We start from the raw sequence: 23,368 nt of genomic DNA, 5'->3' as shown, positions 1-23,368 counted from the left end.
ACCAAAAGGTGCAGTTTTTGTTTGTAAAGTGTATGAATCTCTTGTTATTGTCAAGTGGTTTACACTAGTAAATATTTGGGGAAGTATTACGTAGATTGTTATTTAGGAGGGAGCACTTTATATCTGATGGGTTAGCAATTTATTCACTAATCCTGCTTCCCCCCAACTTTCTTGATGTTCACAAATTCTACATAACAATACATATCCTTGTATTGTATTTATGTGGAAATGTGAGGAATGTCAATGAACAAGTAAATTAGCTGTTGCTGTGTATCCATACAGTGACTATAACCTTGCTTTATGTAAAGTAATGGTTTGAAAGGTGAGTTGAACATTGTTAACCTGTTCCAAATTTTCTTCATTCTTGCATTACTGTACTGGAGCTAGATGTTATAGTAACATAATTTTAACTGTGGAAGCATGATTGCAGATGTAACCAAAAAAGAAACAAAGGTGTGGGGTCATGGCTGGGCTGCCACTGTATCCAGATACTCTAGAAAGTTTATGCATTATGATTGTATTAGTACAGTAGAGTCTTATTCTTGGAATCTGGGATATCTTTAGAGGGAAGTGGCCTTAGGGTACACCACTTACAGTGTACCTTGTGTAGCCCAGGGTAGATCTTACTAAAGGCTCTTTACAGCTATCCTTGGCTTCAAATGCTTTTACCTTTTACTTTCCCATGTTTTTCCCTTTTGTTTCTTCCTATTAAGCTACCCAACTTCTGTAACTTTATATTACTTCAGTTTTAATCTTTCCTTTAGAAACAGATCCTTTGGATGAGTCTTATGTGAGTTTAGAAACTGAACACTGTCAACATAAGTCAACCTTTCTCTTAGTTGTGTACAATATCAGTATCTCTTGGTATACCTCCAGCATCAGAAAACAACTTTTCTATCATTCTGTTGCTAACATCTGCAGACAGGCATTCACATCCATGACCTCAGGAAAATATTAACAGTATGCTGTCATTCATTAGTGTACCAAAGCTAGATTATGTAAGGAGGCAATAGGTTAATTGATAAAGATGCTGGTTGAACTTTCCTAAAACCACAGCAGTAATACTGTATACCATTTATTTCTTGGAAGCAGGCATCTTAACTTTTAACAAGTACTGTAGGTCGGGCTTTAGAGGGAATTATCCTAATTATTGTATAACGAATAAAATATTCTCAGAGCTGGCATTGTGGTAGTTAGTTATTCTCATTTTTGTAAATGTAAACCAGAAGCAAGAATATTTTACTAGAGATTGGTCGAAACACTTGTCACATATTCAAAGACTTTTGAGGAACAGTGCACATGTACGTATATGTTATTGAGGTTTTGATTTAATAATTTTCATCTTCACAGGTAAATCAGTCACACCAAGGTCGTTACAGCTGCACTCCCTACAATCGTCACACTACTGCAGGTTCATCTGGGGATATGGAGGTTTGTCAATATCTTTTGAGATATTTGTAGACTGGATTGAGATATTGTATTCAAACCCCAAACCCAACTATAATGAAGCTTTTTATTTCCATTTCCATTTCAGTTTTAATTTTCATTCCTTTGTTTCTCATAAAAATAAATTATAACTGAGGTAAACTGTTAGAGTGTGGTGTTCTTTCTTAAAAGAATGCCACCTCAAAATTATTTTTGTGATAAATTTTGTCTTCCATATTACTGTCTTTTGTGCTTATGTTCAACTCAAGATGTTGCATAATGTGTTTTCTTTATGTGACTTGTTAATTTGGTAAAATACATAGAGCAATAATTCTCTTTTGCAGGTGCTTGTTCGTGATCCTCCAATCTTTAATCCTAGACCCCAGCCACAGTATCATGGGCAAGTTGGTGAGGAAGTGACTTTGGTATGTGGTGGCCAAGGTTCACCATCACCAGAAGTCACTTGGAAACGGGTAAGGTTTAATTTAGTGCTCTGCTTCAGTAACACCAGAATTGTTTCATTTTTTTAGGGCATTACCTAGAGTGAATGTGGTGTGTCATTTACATGCCTTTGGTTTTAATGTGGGGTTAACAAATTATGCCACAGTCTATATCAAGGAATTATGCTAGTTTTTGCAGATTTATAAATAGCTACATAATAAGTATAAAAATACTTTATCCTTATGATAGGTGGATTTTTAATGTATTCTTTTTCGCATAGAAATAAAGTAAATCGTACCAGAGCACTGGCTTTGAGATTAATGTAGGAACTATTATTTTGTCTTGCAGCGAGATGGCCAAAATTTACCGAGAGATCGTGCCGACCTCGGTAATGGCAATCTGACCATCCGCAACCTACGAAAAAGTGACCATGCTTATTATGAATGCATGGTTAGCAATGAAATAGCTACATTGGTAGCAGCAACACAGTTGCTTGTAGAGGGAACAACTCCACATCCACCATATAATATCACTAGTGAAACCAAGCCATTTAGTGTGAAGCTTTCATGGCTTCCTGGTTATCCTGGTGGAAAAGATTGGGAGCAGCACTACACTATATGGTAAGTTAGTGTGGAGCTTTCATGATTTTGAATATTTCATAATTATTTATTATCATCGTGTTTTTTGTTCCTATGGAACAGACCATTGCTTCAGACAACATTGTGCTTCGCTTTGAGATGTGCAACTCTCTACAGTACATGCATACTTGTGAAAATTGAAATAACTCACAGTACCCCAATGGAGGAAGGTTCCAAATCAGTGTCAGTAAAGAACCCCATGTTTTGAATTCACCCCACTCACTGTGAGCATTTGGTCTTGTAATTGTTAACAAGTATATTCTAGCATACTTTCATCTGTGATCTTATTCCCGTCTGTTATCACTTTGAGTTTTATTAGTAGTGTTCTGTTTTTGGAAACCATCTAGAACCTCTATAAAGTAGTTTTGATGTCATTAGCAAACTAGCAAGAGCTTAATTATAACATGAACTCAGTGAACCTGCATCCTCCAATAGGTTGACACCTCATTCGGTGCAATGTAGGCATTACTTAAGGGGCTGGCCAGAACCCTTATATAATGGGGCATAGGGCAAAAAATGCAGTCATGAAAAAATTCATGGAGCTTCGGATGGCAATGCAGAATACATATACGAAATATTTCATCAAAATTCCTCTTACTTCCATAGTTACAGGGTAATTAGTAAACATAACTCAATAAGCCAAAAACATTCATCCGTACAAGAAAATGCAATATTTGTTCTGTTATTGTAAATTTTTATGATTATTGTCAAAGAAATTTTGAGCAATGGCATCTGTAGAGATTCCATGAGTCACAGAAGGGAAGTCAGCTACCAACCATGATTCAGTGCGAGCACAAACCTCATGTAGTGCACACGTTCGAGTTTCACCTCTGACATTTGCTTGCTTTTACGTATGTTTATATTTGTTTCAGCAAGAATTTCATAATGCCAATGAGGAAAAGACAAACAAAACATCTCGCTAACATACAGTCGAAGAAAATTCGCTCTAATATGATTACAGAATATCATAATATACGCGGTATTAGCGTAGTTAGAGAAGAGAGAGAGGGAGGGAGGGTTGCATAGTAAGTAACGCCCCCGTCTAGCCTGACGCACACGTCACACTGTGCCCCAGGCTACAATCTTTGAGCAAGGGGATCTTCATTTATGATAAATAACATAGTTTTGGTTTATTAATACCCAAAAAGGAATTTGAAAAAGAGAGTACACGTTCGAGTTTCAGTTCTGACATTATCTTTGCTTTTACGTTTGTTTATCTTTTTTTCGGCAAGAATTTCATCATGCCAAAGAGGAAACATACAGAAGCAAAACATCTCGCTAACATACAGAAGAAGAAAATTTGCCGTAATAAGCCGAGTTAGTGAAGGCGAGAGAGAGAGAGTTGCATAGGAAGGAGTGCCCTGTCTTGCCTGATGCAGTGCCACAGGCTACGATATATGAGCAAAGGGATCGTCATTTATGATTGAATTATGATAAATAACTTAGTTTTGGTTTATTAATACCCAAAAAAGAAATATACATTCATAATAATCATTATTGACCTTCAAATTCTATCTTCTCACTTAGTTTTAAAAGCTATAGCATTGAAATTTGGTATATAACTTAGAAAAACATTATAGAACAATCAAATAGAGCCCTTTTTCCAGTTTTTGTTTCATATTTTTATTACAAATTTTTTTCCTGATTTATAGGGTTTATTGTTTTACCATAATGAAAAATTCATATCTAGCCAAAAAATTACTTTTAGAAAAAAAAAACTTAATTTGATTGGAGGTCTACATCAGGTCTATACATGGTAGTAATCCCAGGTTTTAATATGAAATATCAAGGGAGGAGATAGAATTTGAAAAATGGTTATTTTCGGGATAAATCGCCCTGGCGTCACAAAACCGAAGGTCAGAAGCGAAAATCATATGTGGTTTGGAGATGTCCCAAGTCACCTTATTAAGTGGTATGAATGTCAAAGTCCTGTCCTTAAAAAATGGCATCAGCCGGCCGGCACCCTTAAGGTTCTTTGCAGTGTCCCATCAGTCCCTAGCTGCAACTACTTTCATTCCTTTTACTGTACCTCTGTTCATAATCTCTTTCTTCTATCTTACTGTCCACCCTCTCCTAACAATTGTTTCATAGTGCAGCTGTGAGGTTTTCCTCCTGTAACACCTTTCAAACCTTTTACTGTCAATTTCTGTTTCAGCGCTGAATGGCCTTAGTTGTTCCAGTGCTTGGAATAATGCCAAAAATCTGTACTGTAAATCAAAGCAATCCAATAGGTTGGCAAGATGCCTGATTATGGTATTCCAGTTAGAGAATTATATCCTCTTTAGTCACCTTCAAATATACAGAAGGTATTCATTATTCTAAGCCAATAATTTTGTATTATAGAGTGTATTAAAATTTTTTGGAACGAATTTCAAATTTAGTGCACACAGACCACAACCTTACCTCAAGGTCCCATTCTGTTTCCTCCATTCTAGTGCAGATACCGCTGCCTATACTCTTCTGGGATACTGACAAATCCACAGAAACTATTTTTGGAGGAGATTGTGTAAAATTACACATTTCAGACCACAGCTTAAGTCTAAGGCACTGGTTTGTAAAGAAGCACTAGAAGATTTATTTGAAAAAATATACTTGTTTTACAAGGTGAATTTTTGTGATTAACTGTCGTCTTTTTGATGACATGATTTTTATGTTTACTGTTTTGTGTTTTTCAGGTATCGAGTTGAAGGGTCCCGCACTTGGTCTCAAATTGATGTTAAACCACCAGGGAGTACAAGTGTTACTATTCATAATCTGATGCCTGATTATACTTATGAATTTCAAGTTCAGGGAAAAAATGCTCTGGGAGATGGAATGTTTTCCGATATAGTAACAGCTACGACAACAGGTATGTTGGTTAAATTTGCTTAGATTAATTAAGCAGAGGATGCTGAAACTAAGAAAAAGAAAACAAAATGTTTTTGTCAATTTGCCGCTGACGATCATTCATTGAAGTGCTGACGTTGCATTTTTTTTTTATGTAAAAAATAAAAGAATCCAAGGTGGACTTGATTCTCATACGGTGAGTAGGTTCAAGTTGATATGACAGTGAATATGGCCCAGTTGCACTGTAGTGTTTACACTGACTGTAGTGTATAGTTTTCCTTTTCTTAGCACTGTAAAGAATAACATAAATAATAGGTTACTAACACGGTGAAGGTTATTTCGAAAAGAGTAGATATTCTTCACTGAACTGTAGAGTCTTAGACTGAAACTGTTTGACTCTACAGGATTTTTTCTCTTGCAGTGGTGGATATGAATTCCTGAGCTCATTTACATTATTGATTTAGTTTGGTTCTCTAGAGTCTTGTAGATTTCCACCTATCAGTGAAAAAGTGTATGCATCAGGTACAAATACGTATGAGAAATTGAGCTGTTGTTAACTGTATGCTTTGAAGTTCAGCATAGTTGGCTCAAGGCATACTTTGCTTGTCCTTATTGATAAAGATTTAAACCTTTGTTTTTGCATTTCTGTGAAGTAATTTTTGTAAAGTTACTATGCCTGTAATGAACTAGAAAATAACAAATAGCATAGCTGTTTAGACTTGTTGTTGATTATGATTGTTAATGATTTTATTTACTTGAGAGATGTGCATATCTATTGAAGAATAAGTTAGGTGTGCTATATATCATATTTAGATTTTCTCGTCAAATTAGGTAAGTCTGTAATCACCTAGGTACCCGACTCTCTCTCTCTCTCTCTCTCTCTCTCTCTCTCTCTCTCTCTCTCCTCTCTTCGGGTCTTCCTCTCTACTCTCTCTCTCTCTCTCTCTCCTCATTCATTACTTGAGGTCATTTTATTTTTAATTTTCTTTAGTAAATCTTTATTTGAAAGAGCGTGTTCAAGATACTTTGCCTTTTTAAGAAGCAAGCAGAACGAGTAATGTTTGCTTTTATAATTTATATCTTAAAAGTTTTGATTTCAGGTACCTTCATGTCTTTTTAATATATTGCTCTGTTTCATTCTGTTGTTATATACCTGTTTTTAATGATTGGTTCATGAAGAGAATTTCAGTTTATGCTATGAATTGTTTTAAAAAGTGTATGGGTCATGAAAATAGAAATTATGCTTTAATTTGGAAGCATATGCATATTTTTTGTTATCATGCTTGATCATTCTTGACAGCTTTTTAAGGTCACGTAACAACATTAGTCCGATTAAGTTAATGTGCTCTCAGCAATAATTGTCTTTCATTGCATAATAATCTCACTCACGCCTTCACAAATAATACCTGAAGTGTCCATATTAGCCTTCATCAATTGCTGCTAAGCCAAAGCCGACACATTCAGTATTTTAGAATGATAGCGTCCTCTTCATTGTTGCTATATCCATCTTGCAGCTTTCATAGATCTTTTTCGTTTTATTTTATTCATCTACTTCTTGGATCTTAATGAAAGGGTGTCTGATCATTGCTTGTTGTGAGATGAAACATGAGTTTATGTATGGTGAAATTGTCTCTTTTCACATTACTGTAAATGAATTTTTATTGAGAATGTTTGCTTATGCAGGCTTCTAGCAGGAGTACTGTATAGGGTGGACAAGAAATGTAGTACTGAGAATATTAGCAAAATATACTTTCATATGTCCGATCTACTGAGAACAATTATCATTGTTTTGCAATACCTGTATTTCAGTGGTCAAACTATGACACAAAACTTGAATCTAAATTTAGCTTAAGTGTTTATACCCCAGTAAGTGATGACATCGCCAGTAGTGGGTCTGTCATGTGACTTGAACAGAAAGTCACACTTTTGTTTTTCCTGAACTTTAAAGTAGTGTCTTGGTAGTAAGTCTTCTTTCAATTGGTTTTCTAAATTTTCTTCTTGTTATGGTTATTTTCCATTTTGCTGTTAAGGAATAATATCGTACTATGTATTATTCGTCATCTGTATTTATTTCTGGATTTTGTTGTTTAGTCTCTTCTTGTTAAAGAGACAGATGTTTTATTTCTTCTGTTGTCCTTTGAATTTATGTTTGCTTTATTTTTTTGCCAACTTTTGTTATAGGTCAGAATATATTTATTTTTTACATTCAAGTATATTTGAATTTCATTCAAATCAAGTGATGCCAAAATTGTGTTCATGTCTTTATTTAATTAACTGTTTTAGGAGAGGTGTTGAGTTTGTGTATTCCTGTTAGTTGGATTTTCCTTTTTTGGTCAGCTTATGAAACCTGCTATGTCACTGATCATAAAGTGTTCTATTATCCTGTGCAGTATTCGGAACATGGTACAGTGACTTTGCTTGCATTTGAATGCTTTCCAATCGTCACTCAGTCCACTTTGCACATGGAAAAATTGTATATTTTTATTCTTGTTAAAATTGTTTGATTTATTGTTCTTTTGACTTCATTAACCATATGGCTAGTCTTTGAATTAGGTGGTGGAAGGGATGTGCTTGCTCTCATTCTATGTTTTTTTTTATCATTCTATAGTGTTGTTGGCATTTCAGTTAGCACAAACCTGTCTCATGTGGTAATTCTATTGAATAGTGCTTGGGACCTTAGCTGTTATCTCGTTTTCACCACTAAGTAACGGCCTTTATTATCTAGAATGTAACATAATGCATAATGCAGATGATGCAATTTGCTCTCCACTTATTCAGTCCCCACAAATGGAAAATTAAGTTAGTACATGCCTCAATAATAATCTTAATTGGAATAGTAAGTATTGGTCATTGGTCATGAAGTTTCAGCAAAAGTATGTGCTTGGTCATTTTCCACAAGCTCCTTAGCCAAAAACTTCCATGAACACATTTAGACATGCACTTTAAAAACTTCTGTGCACTTGCTTTGCATTTTCATCTGTGAAGCTGCCAAAGAAGTGTTCCTTTTACTGGCTCAGTGATTAGGTTTAACTACTTTATGAGTGTGTCTTATTGGCGATGTCATCATTTGCACAGATGCTGCTGCTCTTGCTAAATACAGATTCATATTTGGGGTACCTCCTTGACTGGTGAATGTTATTGTAAAAGAGTGGTTGAATCTGTGGAACTTGAAAACTGCTTTTATGTTTTTTGATAATGCATTTTCATGTAAGATTGCAATATTGAATGAACAGCTATACAGTGTACAGTAAATACTCGGTGAGTTGGACTATAACAATGACCTCTATCCTATCCTATTTCTTGCAAAGTGTGGTGTCCCTAAATTCTTTGTAATTTTGTGACAGTTGCAGTGTTTTTTCTTTAAACCTTGAATATTAAAGAGCAATAAAAATTACTTTTCATATATTAAGACTTATCTTCATCATTATCATCAATGTTTTTTTTTACCCCAAGTTTTCCAATTATGGGGTTAGACACAAAATGAGTGTTCACCCACCTCTGCCTTTTACCCTTTCAGCCTGTGCTCCTATAAGGTCTCTGGCTTCATATATCCTTTTTTTCCATGCCACCATGTTCCTTGTCACTTAGGAACATTCATCTTGCTGCTTCATATCTATTACTTTTGAACTTTCACTGCCACAACTCTTAAGCTCCTGTAGTCCTACTTTTTCAAAATCTCTATTCCACTGCCTAAATATGTCGAAGTCTTATACACTCATCATAAATCTTTGCACTTTCTGAAAATGGGAAATTTTTATTTACCAGTATACTAGTCTAGCTGTCACCTTCTGTTCCATCCAGGCTGCAGCAATTTGTACACTGTCTGCTTGATCCTTGTTTCACAGTCAAGTGTGTCCAAGGTAACAGACATGTTTTGCCACTTTTGACACCTACCTCTCCACCATGACGTGATCCTCCCCATCTTCCTCTGTCACATTTGCTCTTGATAATGATGATGATGATTATTATTTTATTATAACATTTGTCATCTTTTTGGATAAAGACTCATTGATGTGTAAGTCTGAACTAAGACTTTCTCTAGGCACCTTATAATAGAGATAAAAAGCCCATAAGTGAAAGTAGTACATACAATAACCAACCATTCCTTGCTGTAAATTCTTAGAAGCCATTTGCCATTAAGTAATATATTTCACTTTGAGTATCAGTACTATTATAAACAACAACAACAAGACTGTTCTTTTGCACCACTTTTATATGGCTGCTTTGAGCTCTGTATATTTGGAAACTTCATCTTGTTTTGAAAAGTCTGGCTTACCTAGCCTATTCCATTCTCAGGACATGATGAACTACTTATTTAGCTTCCATGTTAGGAGGAAAGGCACCCTTTGATAGTTAACATCTTCAGTTTTGTATTCTTACATATGCAAGAGGTCACAGAATCAGTTTAATGCTTATTAAGGTCCATTATGATAACACCAATTACTGGGGGGATTCAAATGAATTAAATTAGCAATACAGCTGTCCCACATGAAGTTCAGTAACTGACTGTATGATTAATGCTTTTTTTTCCTACCCACGCATATTTATCCCAAAACCTGAATGACTGAAGTCTGACTAATCAAGTATTACTTTATGAGATTTAAATACTTACAGTATTTAAGTTTGACATGAAATTCCAGTTCAGTTCTTGCTTATATTATTGAAGGATTGAAATGAAGTTGGTTTAATTTTTGCCTTCAATGTTTGTAGCTTGTTTCCATTGAAGTGAAAGTGATCAAGGAACATTATCATTCGTGGAAATGTCCTAAAACTTTATTGGTATACCATAGAATTTGTTTATGAAGAAATTGTTAACCATTAGGAAGAAAAACTTAAAGGGAAGCCAGAAGTGATAAATGTTAGTATTCATAATGACCATTAAATGGGAACAAAGTATAGTGAGCTCAGTCCAGTAATGTATATGTAGTTGGTTTTGGTTATCTGTGATGTCTTTTATCACATGTATAGTAAACTAGGCAATGTAGTGTATATTATTAAGGCGTAAATAATTGTGATTGTATCATATTTTTACAATTTACAAGCTATTGCCTTGCTAGAGACTATCAGTTTGATGCATATGGATGACTGACCAGAATTTTACCAAGATCTTGCATACTAAAGGGATTACAGATTAAATTATGGTACAAGATCCAAATTCTTCTAATTTCAGTCTGCTAGATCTTCCTTAATAGAACTTCCTCTCTTCTCATTCATCTGTAATGCTTTTCTTTAACTTACATCTGTAATACTTTTCACAAGGAGTGAGGTTGAGTCTCCGAAAGACAAATGCATTAATATTTATTATTCCTTGTGCTTCTAACTCTGATACTTGTCTTTGCATTTTCCACCGACTCATCACAACTTCTCTTTCAACTTACATAAATTTTTAGCCAAAATTAAGCCAATTCTTTAATTATACTAAAGCCCTTCTGTCTGGTGGAAGAAAACCTTGATACATAAATACCTGTCTAAATCTCTCATAAACTTGTATTATCTGGAGGAAATCCTGCCTCATTCCATGTCAGCAGACATCCTATGGGTGGATGAATGTTGATGGTGTGTCTGCTTTGGATTACATCCACCCCCTCCCTGCATCCCCACACACACACATACACAAAAGCAAGAATTCTTCAGTACAAGCTTTTCTTTCTTCAAGAAAGAAACTAGTCTCAAGAATTACCGAATACATTCATTTCTGATCCACCTCAATGGGCATTAGACCTTTATTTCACCAGCATACTATCTGATTTATATGTTTCAAAAGAGCAGGGTAAACCTCTTTTCAGGTTTATGGGACTGCCATCTCCTCTACAGAATCATTTTCATTCCCCATCCTTGACCTAAAGTTCTCTAGCTTACTGAAGCATCCTCTATGGGTGGTCTTACTTTTATGTGCTGGATAACAAGCACACATACAAGTATCTCACTTCAGGGAATTTTTCACCTCTTAGAGAACTAGATCTGAAAAATTTGCTGTCAGTCATCTCTTCTCAATAAAGTAGTAAGCCCTAGCAAGGCTGTAGGTTGTACAGTATATAAAGAAGAATTATTTTGGAAAGGTGTATAAGTATTGAATAGAAGGTTTGACATTTCTTAATAGTGTATGTTCTATTTCTTCTATACAATACTTAAGTCTGTACTTTTTCTTAAATCTATTCTGCTTCATTTTCCACTACATTATTTTCTCAACTTTGGGCATTTCTTCTTGCTTGTAACCTCGCCAACGCTTGGCCATGGATAGGTGGTGGAAATCCTGAAGTGCGCTCGTCTCCTGGGTCTAACTTACCGACAGCTGAACCAGGCTCCACACCCGGTAAGGTCTCTATTTCTTCATATTCCTCATACCCTCTCTATATAATGGGAATGCTTATGTTAGCTGGAAGAAATGTGATGTAGTTATATGTGTAGCATATTCATTATGGTAATTTGGCACCACATTTCCAGATTTTAGATTTTATCCATGTGATCAAATATATTAAATTAGATATTGTAGTCCTTATTGCTTTTGCTTTGCTTTTGCTCAGGAATATACCATACACTCAGTTGCAAAGTGAGGGAACCCATACAATATATATTTTCATGAAAGTTATTTTCTTTTAAATGTAACTCATACACTGGGTCTCATTCTTTTCATTAGCCATGTCATTATCTCATTACCATGCCATTCATGATCTCATTCCTTTGATTGTTATTCTTTTGTTATCCATTTATTCCTTTATATAGGCATGTGTAGATGTAGTGATAATCTTTTGAAGTCCACCACTGCATCAGTGATACCAATCTTTTTGCTCTTTCTTACCATGGCATTGGCCAATTAGAAATGCATGATTTTGATCTGCATGACATGTTAGCCTTGTATTATCCTTATGGATGATAGATAACCATGGGCCACCAATGGAGTTTTTTTTTTTTTATTAGTGCTACATATAATTTTACCTGAGATGAACAATGGGTATTGTGCTTTGTTATTCTCCCTTGGTATGATTAGGTTGGGAGATCTGACATCAGAACCTTGAGTTTTGATTTTATTCCTGTTTATTTGCTTTTTCCTTTAATGTATGGGATGTGTTTTATGAGAAATGAGACTTTTTATTTTGTTTTCCCAACCTTTGCATGGAGCTCCAAGATTTGCATTACTGAAGAGTTGTGTCAAGATGCAGCTTATCCTTTATGTTTCTAATTTCATGTACCTCAACTTGCAGTATATGATTATAGCATGGTTGTGTTCCCAACGGATTCCTCGGGATCAACTTATGTTCCAACGATATTGAATCCTTCAGGTATTGCTTGTTATTTTTTGCAATTTATTATTTTGTTATAATGAGTACAATGTTGCTTTACTTTAATTGGTTTCTTATATTTTAAGTTTATATTTCTGTTGAAAACTGAAAACAAACTCAAGATTTGTACACTACGTATTTTCCTGTGGTCTTCCATTGACTGTTTGTGAAATAAGCACAATTTTCTGTTTCTGAATTTTCAACATCAAACAAGGTGTAGAAAGTCTGACTGGATTTCCCACTCATAAGCCTGCTGAATTATTTTATGACCAGGAGAGGCCCTTTCTGACTCATGCCTTTAGATCACCATCTCACCTTTCTCGTTTTCAGTCTCCTATTCTAGTTTTTTACATTTTAATTTGTCTTCATGTGCAAATACTATATTGTCTGTTTAGTATGGCTGTCTCATAGGTTTGTCCTAAGTTTGAGGATGCATGATAAAACTCAAAAATTTAAATTTAGTATGAAATATTTTAAAGAATTCTTTAGTTAGGTACTTTTCTTCCAGACACCAGAGACTAAATTTTTTAAAACATCAAAGTGAACACAAAGAATATGTACATTATGTGGATTGTTGTAACTTATATTACTCTTAAGACTTATGTGTACAATTCTTTAGCTTTTCAAAAATGTCAAGCACACATGCTCAGATGTGTTGACCGAAGGAGGTATCGGTAGTTCATAAAAATTTTAATACGAGATACATGTTTCCAAATTGAAAATTTCACTATATATAAGATTATGTAGGAGCAAGATGTATGGAAAAATTTTATCATAATACAGTATTCATTAGCCTTTGTACTTTTAGTCATACTTGGCTATCTGTTAAGAGTAAACAACTCCAGGAAAGATGAAACCTCTCTGCAAGGTGGAAGCCCCCTCCCTTGACTATCTCATCAAAGGCTCTCTTCTTTCTATTAGTTTATCTTGAGGGGGTGCGTGTATTCATTTTCACATTCATTCATCTCTTCTTTTTTTATATAGTCCTTAGGAGCTTCCAAGCAAGTAGACTTAATTTAAAGGTGGGACTCATCATCATTCTAGAAGTTTTAAATATCTAAATTTGATATTTGTTAATAATGATTCCAAACTGGAAATAACTCATAACTCTGACATCCTTTAGCCATATATGAAATATAGAAATGGGACATCATATAGCCATATTTATGAAATATAGAAACTTAACCATGTCATGCATCTTTATACACTTATATCATGTTCTGAAAGCCAACTATAAGTGGCTGAAATGGAAGAGATTTTAGTAATAAAAGATGTTATGCGACTAGATTGGGGACAACAGAGAAGATCATAAATTTTTGGCCCTTTTGACATTACTGAGAGAAGCCTCAGTAATTGAGGTGGTTTAGACATGTGAAGTGTATGTTAAAGGTTAGAAAGTCCCAAGACATGTTTAGATTGGAAAACAGAGGAAAGATCCACTGGAAGGCCAGGTTAGGGGTGGAAGAACGTGGACGTGTGTCAGAGGGGGAAAAGCTGTCTTCAGACTGTTATTGAGGAGGAAAGGTTATATGAAGACAGCCATAATGAAGATATTTTTCAAGAGGGCTGGCTGATAAACTTCCCAGCTTACCTGATATGAGATGAGATGTTCTCAGCTCTTTGTCATTTAAATAAATTGCTGTAGGTTTTAGTCACCATTCTATGGACTTTCATTTTTCCAGTGTCATTTTAGAATGGATGTATATAAAAGTCAGTACTATAGTAGAAAGAGATGAAAAGTTAGTTAGCACCCTTTAAAAGAGGGTTTCAACACAAGAACAAGATGAAGCTTCATATTTATTATAGACAGTTTATAAATTCCTCTTGGTGAGGCCAGATTTATTTGCAGTTTAATTTGGTGTTTGGTCATTTTAGTGGTTACTCAGATCTTGGGTTGGCTAACCTTACTGGGCAGACAAGTAAAATTATGAGGGTCATACATAAGAAAATCACATATACATACATCTATACCTTTCTATTTATCTATCTGTATGCATATACTGTACTAATATATATATATATATCTATATATATATATATATATATATATATATATATATATATATATATATAGATATATATATATATATATATATATATATATATATATATATATAGTATATAATATCATCATCAGGTTTTTTTTTAACGGCTGGGTGTCCGTTCCGATGGGCCTGATAAGCGAAAATCTCCATGAACCGAAACTCGGGAATTTATAGCACTGATATCTGGATTTTGGCGCCGATAACTGGTTTTTGGAACCTCTGTTAGGTATGTATCGGCACCATAACTCTATTACTGGCACTGATAACCGGAAATTGGCGCATTATGGTGCCGAAAATTGCAACTTTATGGCGTTAGACAAGCACCATAAAATCAAATTGCCATTAGATGAGTCCGCCGATAACCAGGGACTGCCTGTTTATATACTGAATCATTTTTTTTATATCAGCATCATGCTAGGAAGAGTATTCTATTATATGCCGAATGCAGTTATTCTTGCCTGAAGTTCCATGAATATTAGCTAAAGCTTTTTGTTTGCTAATATCATCGCTACATTCATGTTATTGGAAATTACTGGTGCGCACTCTTTTTAGTGAATGTGACAAGTTCTATATATGTTAGCTCTCTAAATATAAAAAATCTGTTTTCATACAATCAACTTACCTGTCAGATATATACATAGCTAAGACTCCGTCGTCCCCGACAGAAATTCAAATTTCGCGGCACACGCTGCAGGTAGGTCAGGTGATCTACCGTCCTGCCCTGGGTGGCAGGATTAGGAACCATTCCTGTTTTCTATCATATTTTTTCTGTCGCTTGGAATGTAAACAACGTTTGCAGTTCCTCCTGACTTGATTTTTGGATTTCATCGCCATCGATCTTCTGGGCTATCTTTTGCAGGGAAGTACTGGATCTTTGGTTCGGCATACGCATATTAATTTGTTTTGATAACTTTGGCTTCGAAAATTTCGAAGAATTGTTTACTTGTAACTACCGAACTTTTCGGTAGACAATCACATAGTTTGCAAGAAGGAAAATTTTAATATTTATTCATAATAACGTGTAGTAAATGTTAGAATTGATTGAGCTAACTTCCTTCTTGACGATGTAAGGAAAGAATAGTTACGCTTCCTTTAGAAGTTTATATAGCTCTCGTACTAACGAGCAGTTAGAGCATTAACATTACTAGTAGTGTGGTATCCTCATCTCCTTCTTACTTCACAGAATCTTCAAATTCATATTGCAATTTGAAGACAAAGGAATGTAGCTCAAAATACGAGCTATTGAAAGGTAAGAAGTGATTTTACTGTTAGTGCAGTGGAGGGTGCGTTCTGTTCGGCTCTGTTTCGCTCCCAGGCCTAGACCTCTTCCAAGCTCACATACCCAGAGGAGAAGGAAAGTCGAAAGCCTTACGGAGGTTATGGAGAATCCCCACCGATCAGGCGTCCCCTCGGCTAGGATCTGTAGAACGTCCCAGACTGCCAAGTTCGCCATTGGGAAAGGCGTCCTAATTAGTAGAGGGTGCGTTCGATCGGCTCTGTCTCGCTCTCAGGCCTAGACCTCTTCCAAACTCACAAGCCCAGAGGAGAAGGAAAGTCGAAAGCCTTACGGAGGTTATGGAGAATCCCCACCGATCGGGCGTTCCCTCGGCAGGATCTGTAAAACGTCCCAGACTGCCAGGGATAGCCATTGCAAAGGCAGCCTTTAAAAAGTGCGTCTGTTCTTCCGTTTCTTCATCTTACATCCGAAAAGACGAAGAATGTACATGTTAGAAGTTCGGACGATCTGGCTCGTTCTCTGAATAAGAGAACACTGACTCACTGAGCGAGAGGCTGAGAGCCAGCCAGCAAGCTAGCGCGAGCCACGTTCCAACAGCCAGCAGCGAGCCGCGTTCCAACAGACTAGCGCGAGCCGCGTTCCAACAGACTAGCGCGAGCCTCGTTCATACAGATAAACGCGAGCCGCGTTCCAGCAACTGAGTGCGAGCCGCGTTCCAGAACTTTTTCTTGGCGCAAGGCGCCTTCAAAGAGAAAACAGACGGCTTAACTAAGGAGCCTTATAGTAGAATGGCAATCAGTAGGATGCTTCCATTGAACGTTTTCTGGCAAGAGGCTCATATAACAAGACTAGAGGCGCTCGGATCTATTAGGGCGCACGGGACCTTCCACGCAAGCGGAACGTTCCAGGAGCGAGTCTCCTTTCTAGCGTGCGGAACATTCCAGGCGCGCGGAACTATCCAGACGCCAGGCGCTAGGCGCAAGGATCCAGACGCCAGGCGTCAGAAGATTTCAAAAAATCTTCATTAGAGAGAGAGGTCAGTCGCGAGACTCCTCTTTGAATTTTTAACTTGAACAACTTTCCCCTGGCAAATGTGCAAGATGTCGCACAGGCGGCCGTTGCTTTTGTCAGAAGGATTCTGATACTAAGAGAAGCCCCTTTTCATTATTCAGAAGACTCCTTTGTTAGGCAGTTCCTCTCAATGCGGACTCTCTCCTTCATCCATGCTCTTCCCTCGTTTTGAGGAGGCAAGAGCTTTGGGAGTTTTTCTTAATAAGATCTCATCGATGTTTGGGTATGATGGCGGATAGAAAATATCCTTCCGTAAACCCTAGTGATGAACAGGAATTCTGTCTCTTCCGCGATTTATGTAGAAATCACGAAGATTTAAAGAGTTCCTTGATTAACTTCGTTCCTTAAGGATACATATATATATGCTCTTTCTATCGTTCTATTAACGAAAAGAACGAAGATAGTAGAAGGTAGTAGAGTTTCTGCTGTATGAGAATATGATACGGTCAAATCATAAACACATATTGTAGTTACTTCTTTTCTCTGCAACTCAATACAAGAATATCCTTCTACGTCTTTTCCTACGGAACGGACTTCTACGCTTAAAGGGATTGTTAAGACTACACCTACTTAGCTTCTAGATTTATCGAAGTCTTGTTTCGCTTAAATATGCTTTAATAAGAACTTCCTGAAGTTCGATAATAGTTTTATTAAATTCCTTTATTAATTGGAGTAGCTGGCACTTCTGGAAAGAGTAAGCGGGGACTGCTTTCGCTGAGAGCCTGAGACCAACGCAGTACGCCTACGCCAGTTACTGTCAGTACCATGTAGGTGTCAGTCATGAGCGGTCGGGCGAATCTCTCTCTCCTGCGGGATGGAATAACTTTCCGTATCTCTCCCCTACAATCGCGGTCTTAACCTCGGATTGAGGGGATAGTTAAGCTTACATAAATAAATATTGTATGCCTTTTGCTAAGAAGCTTTCAATAAGAGAGATAGTACAACCTTTCAATGCTGTTTACCGTAGGTAACATTATTAAAGGATTCTATCGCAGCAGAACATTATATTATGTAATGCTCTCAGGCTTACGAAAGCATAGCTTATTAGAGTACCTGCTCAGAAGAAGATGGATGAGTCGGATGGGAAACATTTTCTTTGGGGCAGAACTTGTTTCCCTGAATGGACTATACTACGTATATAAAGTTTTTCCTCCTAAGAACGGAATTAACATGTGAAAGGATGTCGGGTACCATAAAGGCACAGGTGTTCTGGCACATAACATAAAAAGAATTAGAAGAAAGCGCCAGTCTGGCGCAACGCGCCAGAAGTACCAACCTGGCGCAATGCTCCAGAAGCGCCAACCTGGCGCAAAATTTGCGCCAGAAGCGCCAGCCTGGCGCAGTGAGCCAAGAGCACCATCCAAGATTTTCTCGTTTTAGCGAGTTATTAACCTAGGAGTCCAGTAGACTCTCGGACACCGAGCTCGGTAACGGCAAGATTCGTTCCTGATTTCGTTACCCATGTAATCACTTAGGCCATTTCCACGACACTCTCATATCGCATAGAGCATCGAGAATCTCTTTTTTCGCTCCTATTCGCGTTAACAAAGAGATCCTTCTCGATCGACGATAATAACTGTTAACATGTTTAACATTTATTGGAAAGAGTTGTGAGAAGACGAACAGGCTTCCTATAGACTGCTTCCTTTTCCTACTTCTCCCCCGATTGAAGATGACGTGGGAAAAGCTTCAAGGAAGATTATCTTGCCAGTACAAGAGCAACTGGCCTCTTTAGTGGGAGTGTTAGCGCCTCGTAGGAAGGACGTTGCGCTTCCAATCAAGAAGTCTCGTCCTCTCTGCGAAGCGAGAGGCGTCATGCAGACGTGAAGCTTCCAAACATATCGCAGAGGCTTCGGTTTCGAGAGCGAGATCGGGAGAATCTTACGGAAGACACGTAACGCCAGAGAGACGTGAGACGTCGTCAAGACATGAATAGTCATTTAAAGCTGCTTTTAGACGCGAGGCTCCAACCAAAATTTTGGCGCCAGTTAGGACGCCTTTTGAGAGCGAAGCGTCTTCCAGGCGCGAGGCGTCATCCAGACGTCAGCAGCCACACACACGGGAGGCGTCAGCCAGGATGCTTGGCTGACTAGAAGCGTCATCCAAGCGGGAAGCGTCATCCATTTATGGAGAGAAGCCTGGGCTGTTGGCGCCTTCCAGGACTATTAAAGCGGGGAAGAGGAAGGAATATCATTCCCTTAGCCCCTCTCCTATTAGGAGTTTGTCTCCTCCAGAGGAAAGACGTACTGAATTAGCAGCGGAGACTCATCTAGACCCCGAGTTAGAAGTAAACTCGGAGGAGGAGTATCAAGGAAGAGAAGGACTGTCGAACTATAATGTTTTGACAGCCTTGCTTCTAGAGGAGTATGGAGACGACTTGACTCCTGCCTCTCCTCCTTCTCCGCGCTCTCTTTTCTCAAGTGCAAAGACGAAGAAATCTTCGTTTTTTCTTAGAATGAAGCCCGCCATTTCGATGAAGAGGGCTCTTCAGTCTTTAGACTCTTGGATGAAGTTGAAGAAGGAGTTAGTTAGAACGGTCTTCTGCATGCCTCCAGCGAGACTAGCTGGTAAAAGAGGCATTTGATATCAGACGGGAGAGAATATAGGTATTTCTCTTCCGTCTACGTCAGAAGCGGACTTTTCGACCTTAGTTGACGCTTCACGTAGACAAGGTTTGAACTCTGCCCGTATAACTTGGGGCATTTCAGAACTGGACCATCTCCTCAAGGGACTCTTTCATGTATTGGAAGTTTTCAACTTCTTAGATTGGTCCCTTGGGGTGATGTCCAAGAAAGCCCATGATTCTGAAGGACTCGAACCAGAAGTCCTTCTGTGTATTTTGTCTTGTATAGACAAAGCGGTTCAGGATGGCTCGGTTGAGATCTCCTCTTTGTTTGGAGCAGGTCTTCTTAAAAAGAGGACAGTATATAGTGTCTTTTTAACCAAAGCGGTCTCCCACGCTCAGAGGGCAGCGCTTCTGTACTCGCCTTTGTCTGACTTTTTGTTCCCTTCTCAGTAGTGAAGGACATTTCTCGTTCATTAACTGAGAAGGCGACTCAAGACCTTCTGACACAGTCAGTAAGGAAGAAGAAACCTGCAGACAGCCCCAAGAACACTGTCATTGTCTGATGAGGAGAAAGACCGGGCCTGACACAGATGCGCTAGATGCGAACATATAGGACAGATAAGAGTGTCCGATGTGGACATTGCCAGACATCCTCGAGACTCTACCAAGCTCGAAGCTCCGGCAAGTGGGGAGAGCCCACCCAGGCGCGAGGCGCCAGCAGGCGGGCGCAGGTACCAGCCAGCGGCGAAGCTCCAGGCAGGCGCAAGGCGCCACTCCAACCGGGCGCGAGACGCCAGCCAGGCGCGAAGCTCCAGGCAGGCGCAAGGCGCCAGGCAGGCACAAAGCGCCAACCTGGCGCGAGACGCCAGCCAGGCGCGAGGCGCCAGGCAGGCACGAAGCGCCAACCTGGCGCGAGACGCCAGCCAGGCGCGAGGTGCCAGCCAGCCGCGAAGCTCCAGGCAGGCGCAAGGCGCCACTCCAACCGGGAGCTAGACGCCAGCCAGGCGCAAGGCGCCAGCCAGGCGCAAGCTCCAGCAGGCAGCGAAGCGTCCAGGCAGGCGCGAGGCGCCAGGCAGGCACAGCGAGCGCCAGCCAGGCGCGAGGCGCCAGCCAGGCGCGAGCAGCCAGCCAGGCGCAAGCCAGGCTCTAGGCGCGAATCTCCAGCTAAGACGCGAAGCGTCATCCAGATGCGAGGAGCCAGTCAAGCGAAAGGTACCAGACAAGCGCTAGGCGCCAACCAAGAGCGAAGCACCAGCCAGGCGCGAGGTTCCTGCCAGGCTTCAGGCTTCAGTCGGGTGAGATCCATTTCAAGAAAGCCCTGGTCTTCTTTGAAACATGGAGATCTCCTAAGCACTTCATTAGTGACTTGATTCCTTCAAACAGCTGAGAATTAAAAGCGCAGGAAGTGCGCGCTTTTGCAAGTTCTTGTTCTTTACATAACAATATGTCATATAAGACATATTAGCTGTGTTGTACGGTAGAGGCAACTCTGTGTTGACTTCTCATTACACAAAGGATGTCAAGTTAACCTACGAGAGATCCTTCTCTTTTGGTTTATACGTTTCTGCGGATACGTTACTGGGATAAGGAGCCGACACTGATCCTTAACTTTGAGTTAAAGTTTTTTAACTTAGTGAAATTATTGGGGTTTTTTGAAAGGAGTGTGGGGATAACTCTTTCCAATTTGAGCGCGAACCCTCGTGTTAGGATCAGGTGATCGGGATCGGTGTTGCGCTCCTTCATAAGGTGTATTGTCATATAAGTGGATCAGCACCCATTGACAAAGTCCTTTCAGGCTCTGCCGAGTAAGTGGATAAGACCCCTTCGGCAGACCCACAAGAACTCTTGGCCATAGATCACATATCTCGCTAAAGTTTCTTGAGGTGATGCAGACTACTGGGCAAACACCCACGAAGTCTACCACCTATCAGGTAGGAACCAAGGTTTTATTTATACCTACAACATATGTTGTTTACCTGTCTATTCCATATAGTAGCTGTCTCTTACCCTCCACCGAAGGGTGCCAATCAGCTATGTATATATCTGACAGGTAAGTTGATTGTATGAAAATGATATTGTTATGATACAATAAAGTTTCATACATACTTACCTGGCAGATATATACGATTAGGGCCCACCCAGCCTCCCCGCAAGGAGACAGGTGGAAGAGAAAAAATATGATAGAAAACAGGAATGGTTCCTAATCCTGCCACCCAGGGCAGGACGGTAGATCACCTGACCTACCTGCAGCGTGTGCCGCGAAATTTGAATTTCTGTCGGGGACGACGGAGTCTTAGCTATGTATATATCTGCCAGGTAAGTATGTATGAAACTTTATTGTATCATAACAATATCATATTATAGGACTAGGTTAATACTCAACAGTGTTAAAATTCAGACCAAAACACATTGCTTACAGTGGGCGGAAAATACAGTGAAAATGAATTGCCAAGGAAAAAACACTTCTATGGTAATGTTAAAAGTACAATGATGTAGTTTACCTGAAAACTGTAAGAGGGGCTAACATTGCATATTCTAAGCAAATGGTAATAAAAGAATGAGATAGGATTGCTCAGGTTGGGAGGCCATCACCGATGGAACCCTGGTGTTATTATTTTGGCCCCAGGTAAGGGAGGATGGTAATGTACCAATATTTTATTGTTCAGGGGAAGATTTATCATCCCAGTTTGCGAGGTTGTTATAGAAGAAATTAATTTTATCTTTGTGTAACTGGTGATTTATGAATTTGCCATGGAAAAGAAATATGTTCAGTATTGAAAAATCTTTACACTTATTCAAGTTTTCATTGTCATGAATATGTATTTCATTTGAATTTTTAAAATTGATTCACATAAGTAATCTTTACTATTGACATTTGACTGGGAAGTGTATACTACATCAAAATAGTACAGTGGTCCCCCCGTATTCGTGGGGGATGCGTAACAGGTCCCCCCGTGAATAGTTAGAACTCGCGAATGTTTGGAATCCCTATAAAAACGCTAAAAACAGCCTATTTTGTTAGTTAAAACTCAAGAAAAACCCACTAAAAATTTTCATACTTGGTTTTTTTTAATAGTTTTATCACAAAAAGTGCAATGTGCGAATTTTCCGCGAATAATGCGGGGAAACATTCCTGAGAGAAATCCGTGAATGTGTGAATCCACGGATCCAAAGAACGTGAATACGGGGTGTCCACTGTATATCCATCACCCAAGATTTAAGAATAGCACAAATATCGTTGAAATTTCTCTTTGAAAATTCGATACAAATACGTATTCTGATCTCTAAAGTTACTACTTTGTCATTTCTTTTTCCATAATTTTTTTTTATATATATTTGACCAATCACTTTTTGTCCATTAGCCATTTTTATTTTTTAGTAGAACTTAAAATGGTTTTCATTCTTCTTTTTCAAAATTCTCTGAGTTCTGAGGTTGTCTGTCATTTTTTTCTTTTAATTGAATAAGTGGTATTTTTATTTGAAAAAATCTTTCATGTGAAGTAAAATTGAGTACAATATAGTTGTAGCAGCAAGCCATTTTTAATGTTAAATTGCCATTAAGATTTTAATTAGGAAAACACCTATCAATGGTCCTGATAAAGAAGTAGATATTTATTGTGCTGAGGATGTCGTGTATGAAAGCACCTAGAACTATATGATGCTGTGAACTTCTTTTAGATTTTTCAGTTGATGCATTTACGTAAATGTATTTACAATTTCAGTGAGTATGATTTCTAAGTCTTAATGAAGTGTTGTGTTGAGCTTTGTAAGTCGTAACTTTAGTTTTTATGTGTTACTTATATATATTTTATTTTATTCTGTTTTTTATAGCTAAGTTT

General features: G+C 38.2%; 1 protein-coding gene across 14 annotated transcripts in view; it reads left to right on the top strand.

Annotated features, from left to right (window-relative positions):
• The window catches only part of LOC135195732 (protein turtle-like), a 346,860-nt gene that overhangs the window by 218,140 nt on the left and 105,352 nt on the right, over nt 1–23,368 (top strand). For 7 of the 14 annotated variants that reach the window (XM_064222164.1, XM_064222165.1, XM_064222159.1 and 4 more), the window contains 6 exons: nt 1,351–1,431; nt 1,770–1,898; nt 2,215–2,486; nt 5,180–5,352; nt 11,572–11,643; nt 12,533–12,610. In XM_064222164.1, the coding sequence (XP_064078234.1) occupies nt 1,351–1,431; nt 1,770–1,898; nt 2,215–2,486; nt 5,180–5,352; nt 11,572–11,643; nt 12,533–12,610 (805 nt within the window). The remainder of the gene's footprint in view (nt 1–1,350; nt 1,432–1,769; nt 1,899–2,214; nt 2,487–5,179; nt 5,353–11,571; nt 11,644–12,532; nt 12,611–23,368) is intronic. The other 7 variants (XM_064222170.1, XM_064222166.1, XM_064222172.1 and 4 more) reach the window with 3 other exon arrangements.

Source organism: Macrobrachium nipponense, chromosome 16 (genome assembly GCF_015104395.2).
Source record: "Macrobrachium nipponense isolate FS-2020 chromosome 16, ASM1510439v2, whole genome shotgun sequence".
Classification (NCBI taxonomy): Eukaryota; Metazoa; Arthropoda; class Malacostraca; order Decapoda; family Palaemonidae; genus Macrobrachium; species Macrobrachium nipponense.
Note: the sequence above shows the minus strand (reverse complement) of the source record. Positions and strands in the feature narration are given on the sequence as shown.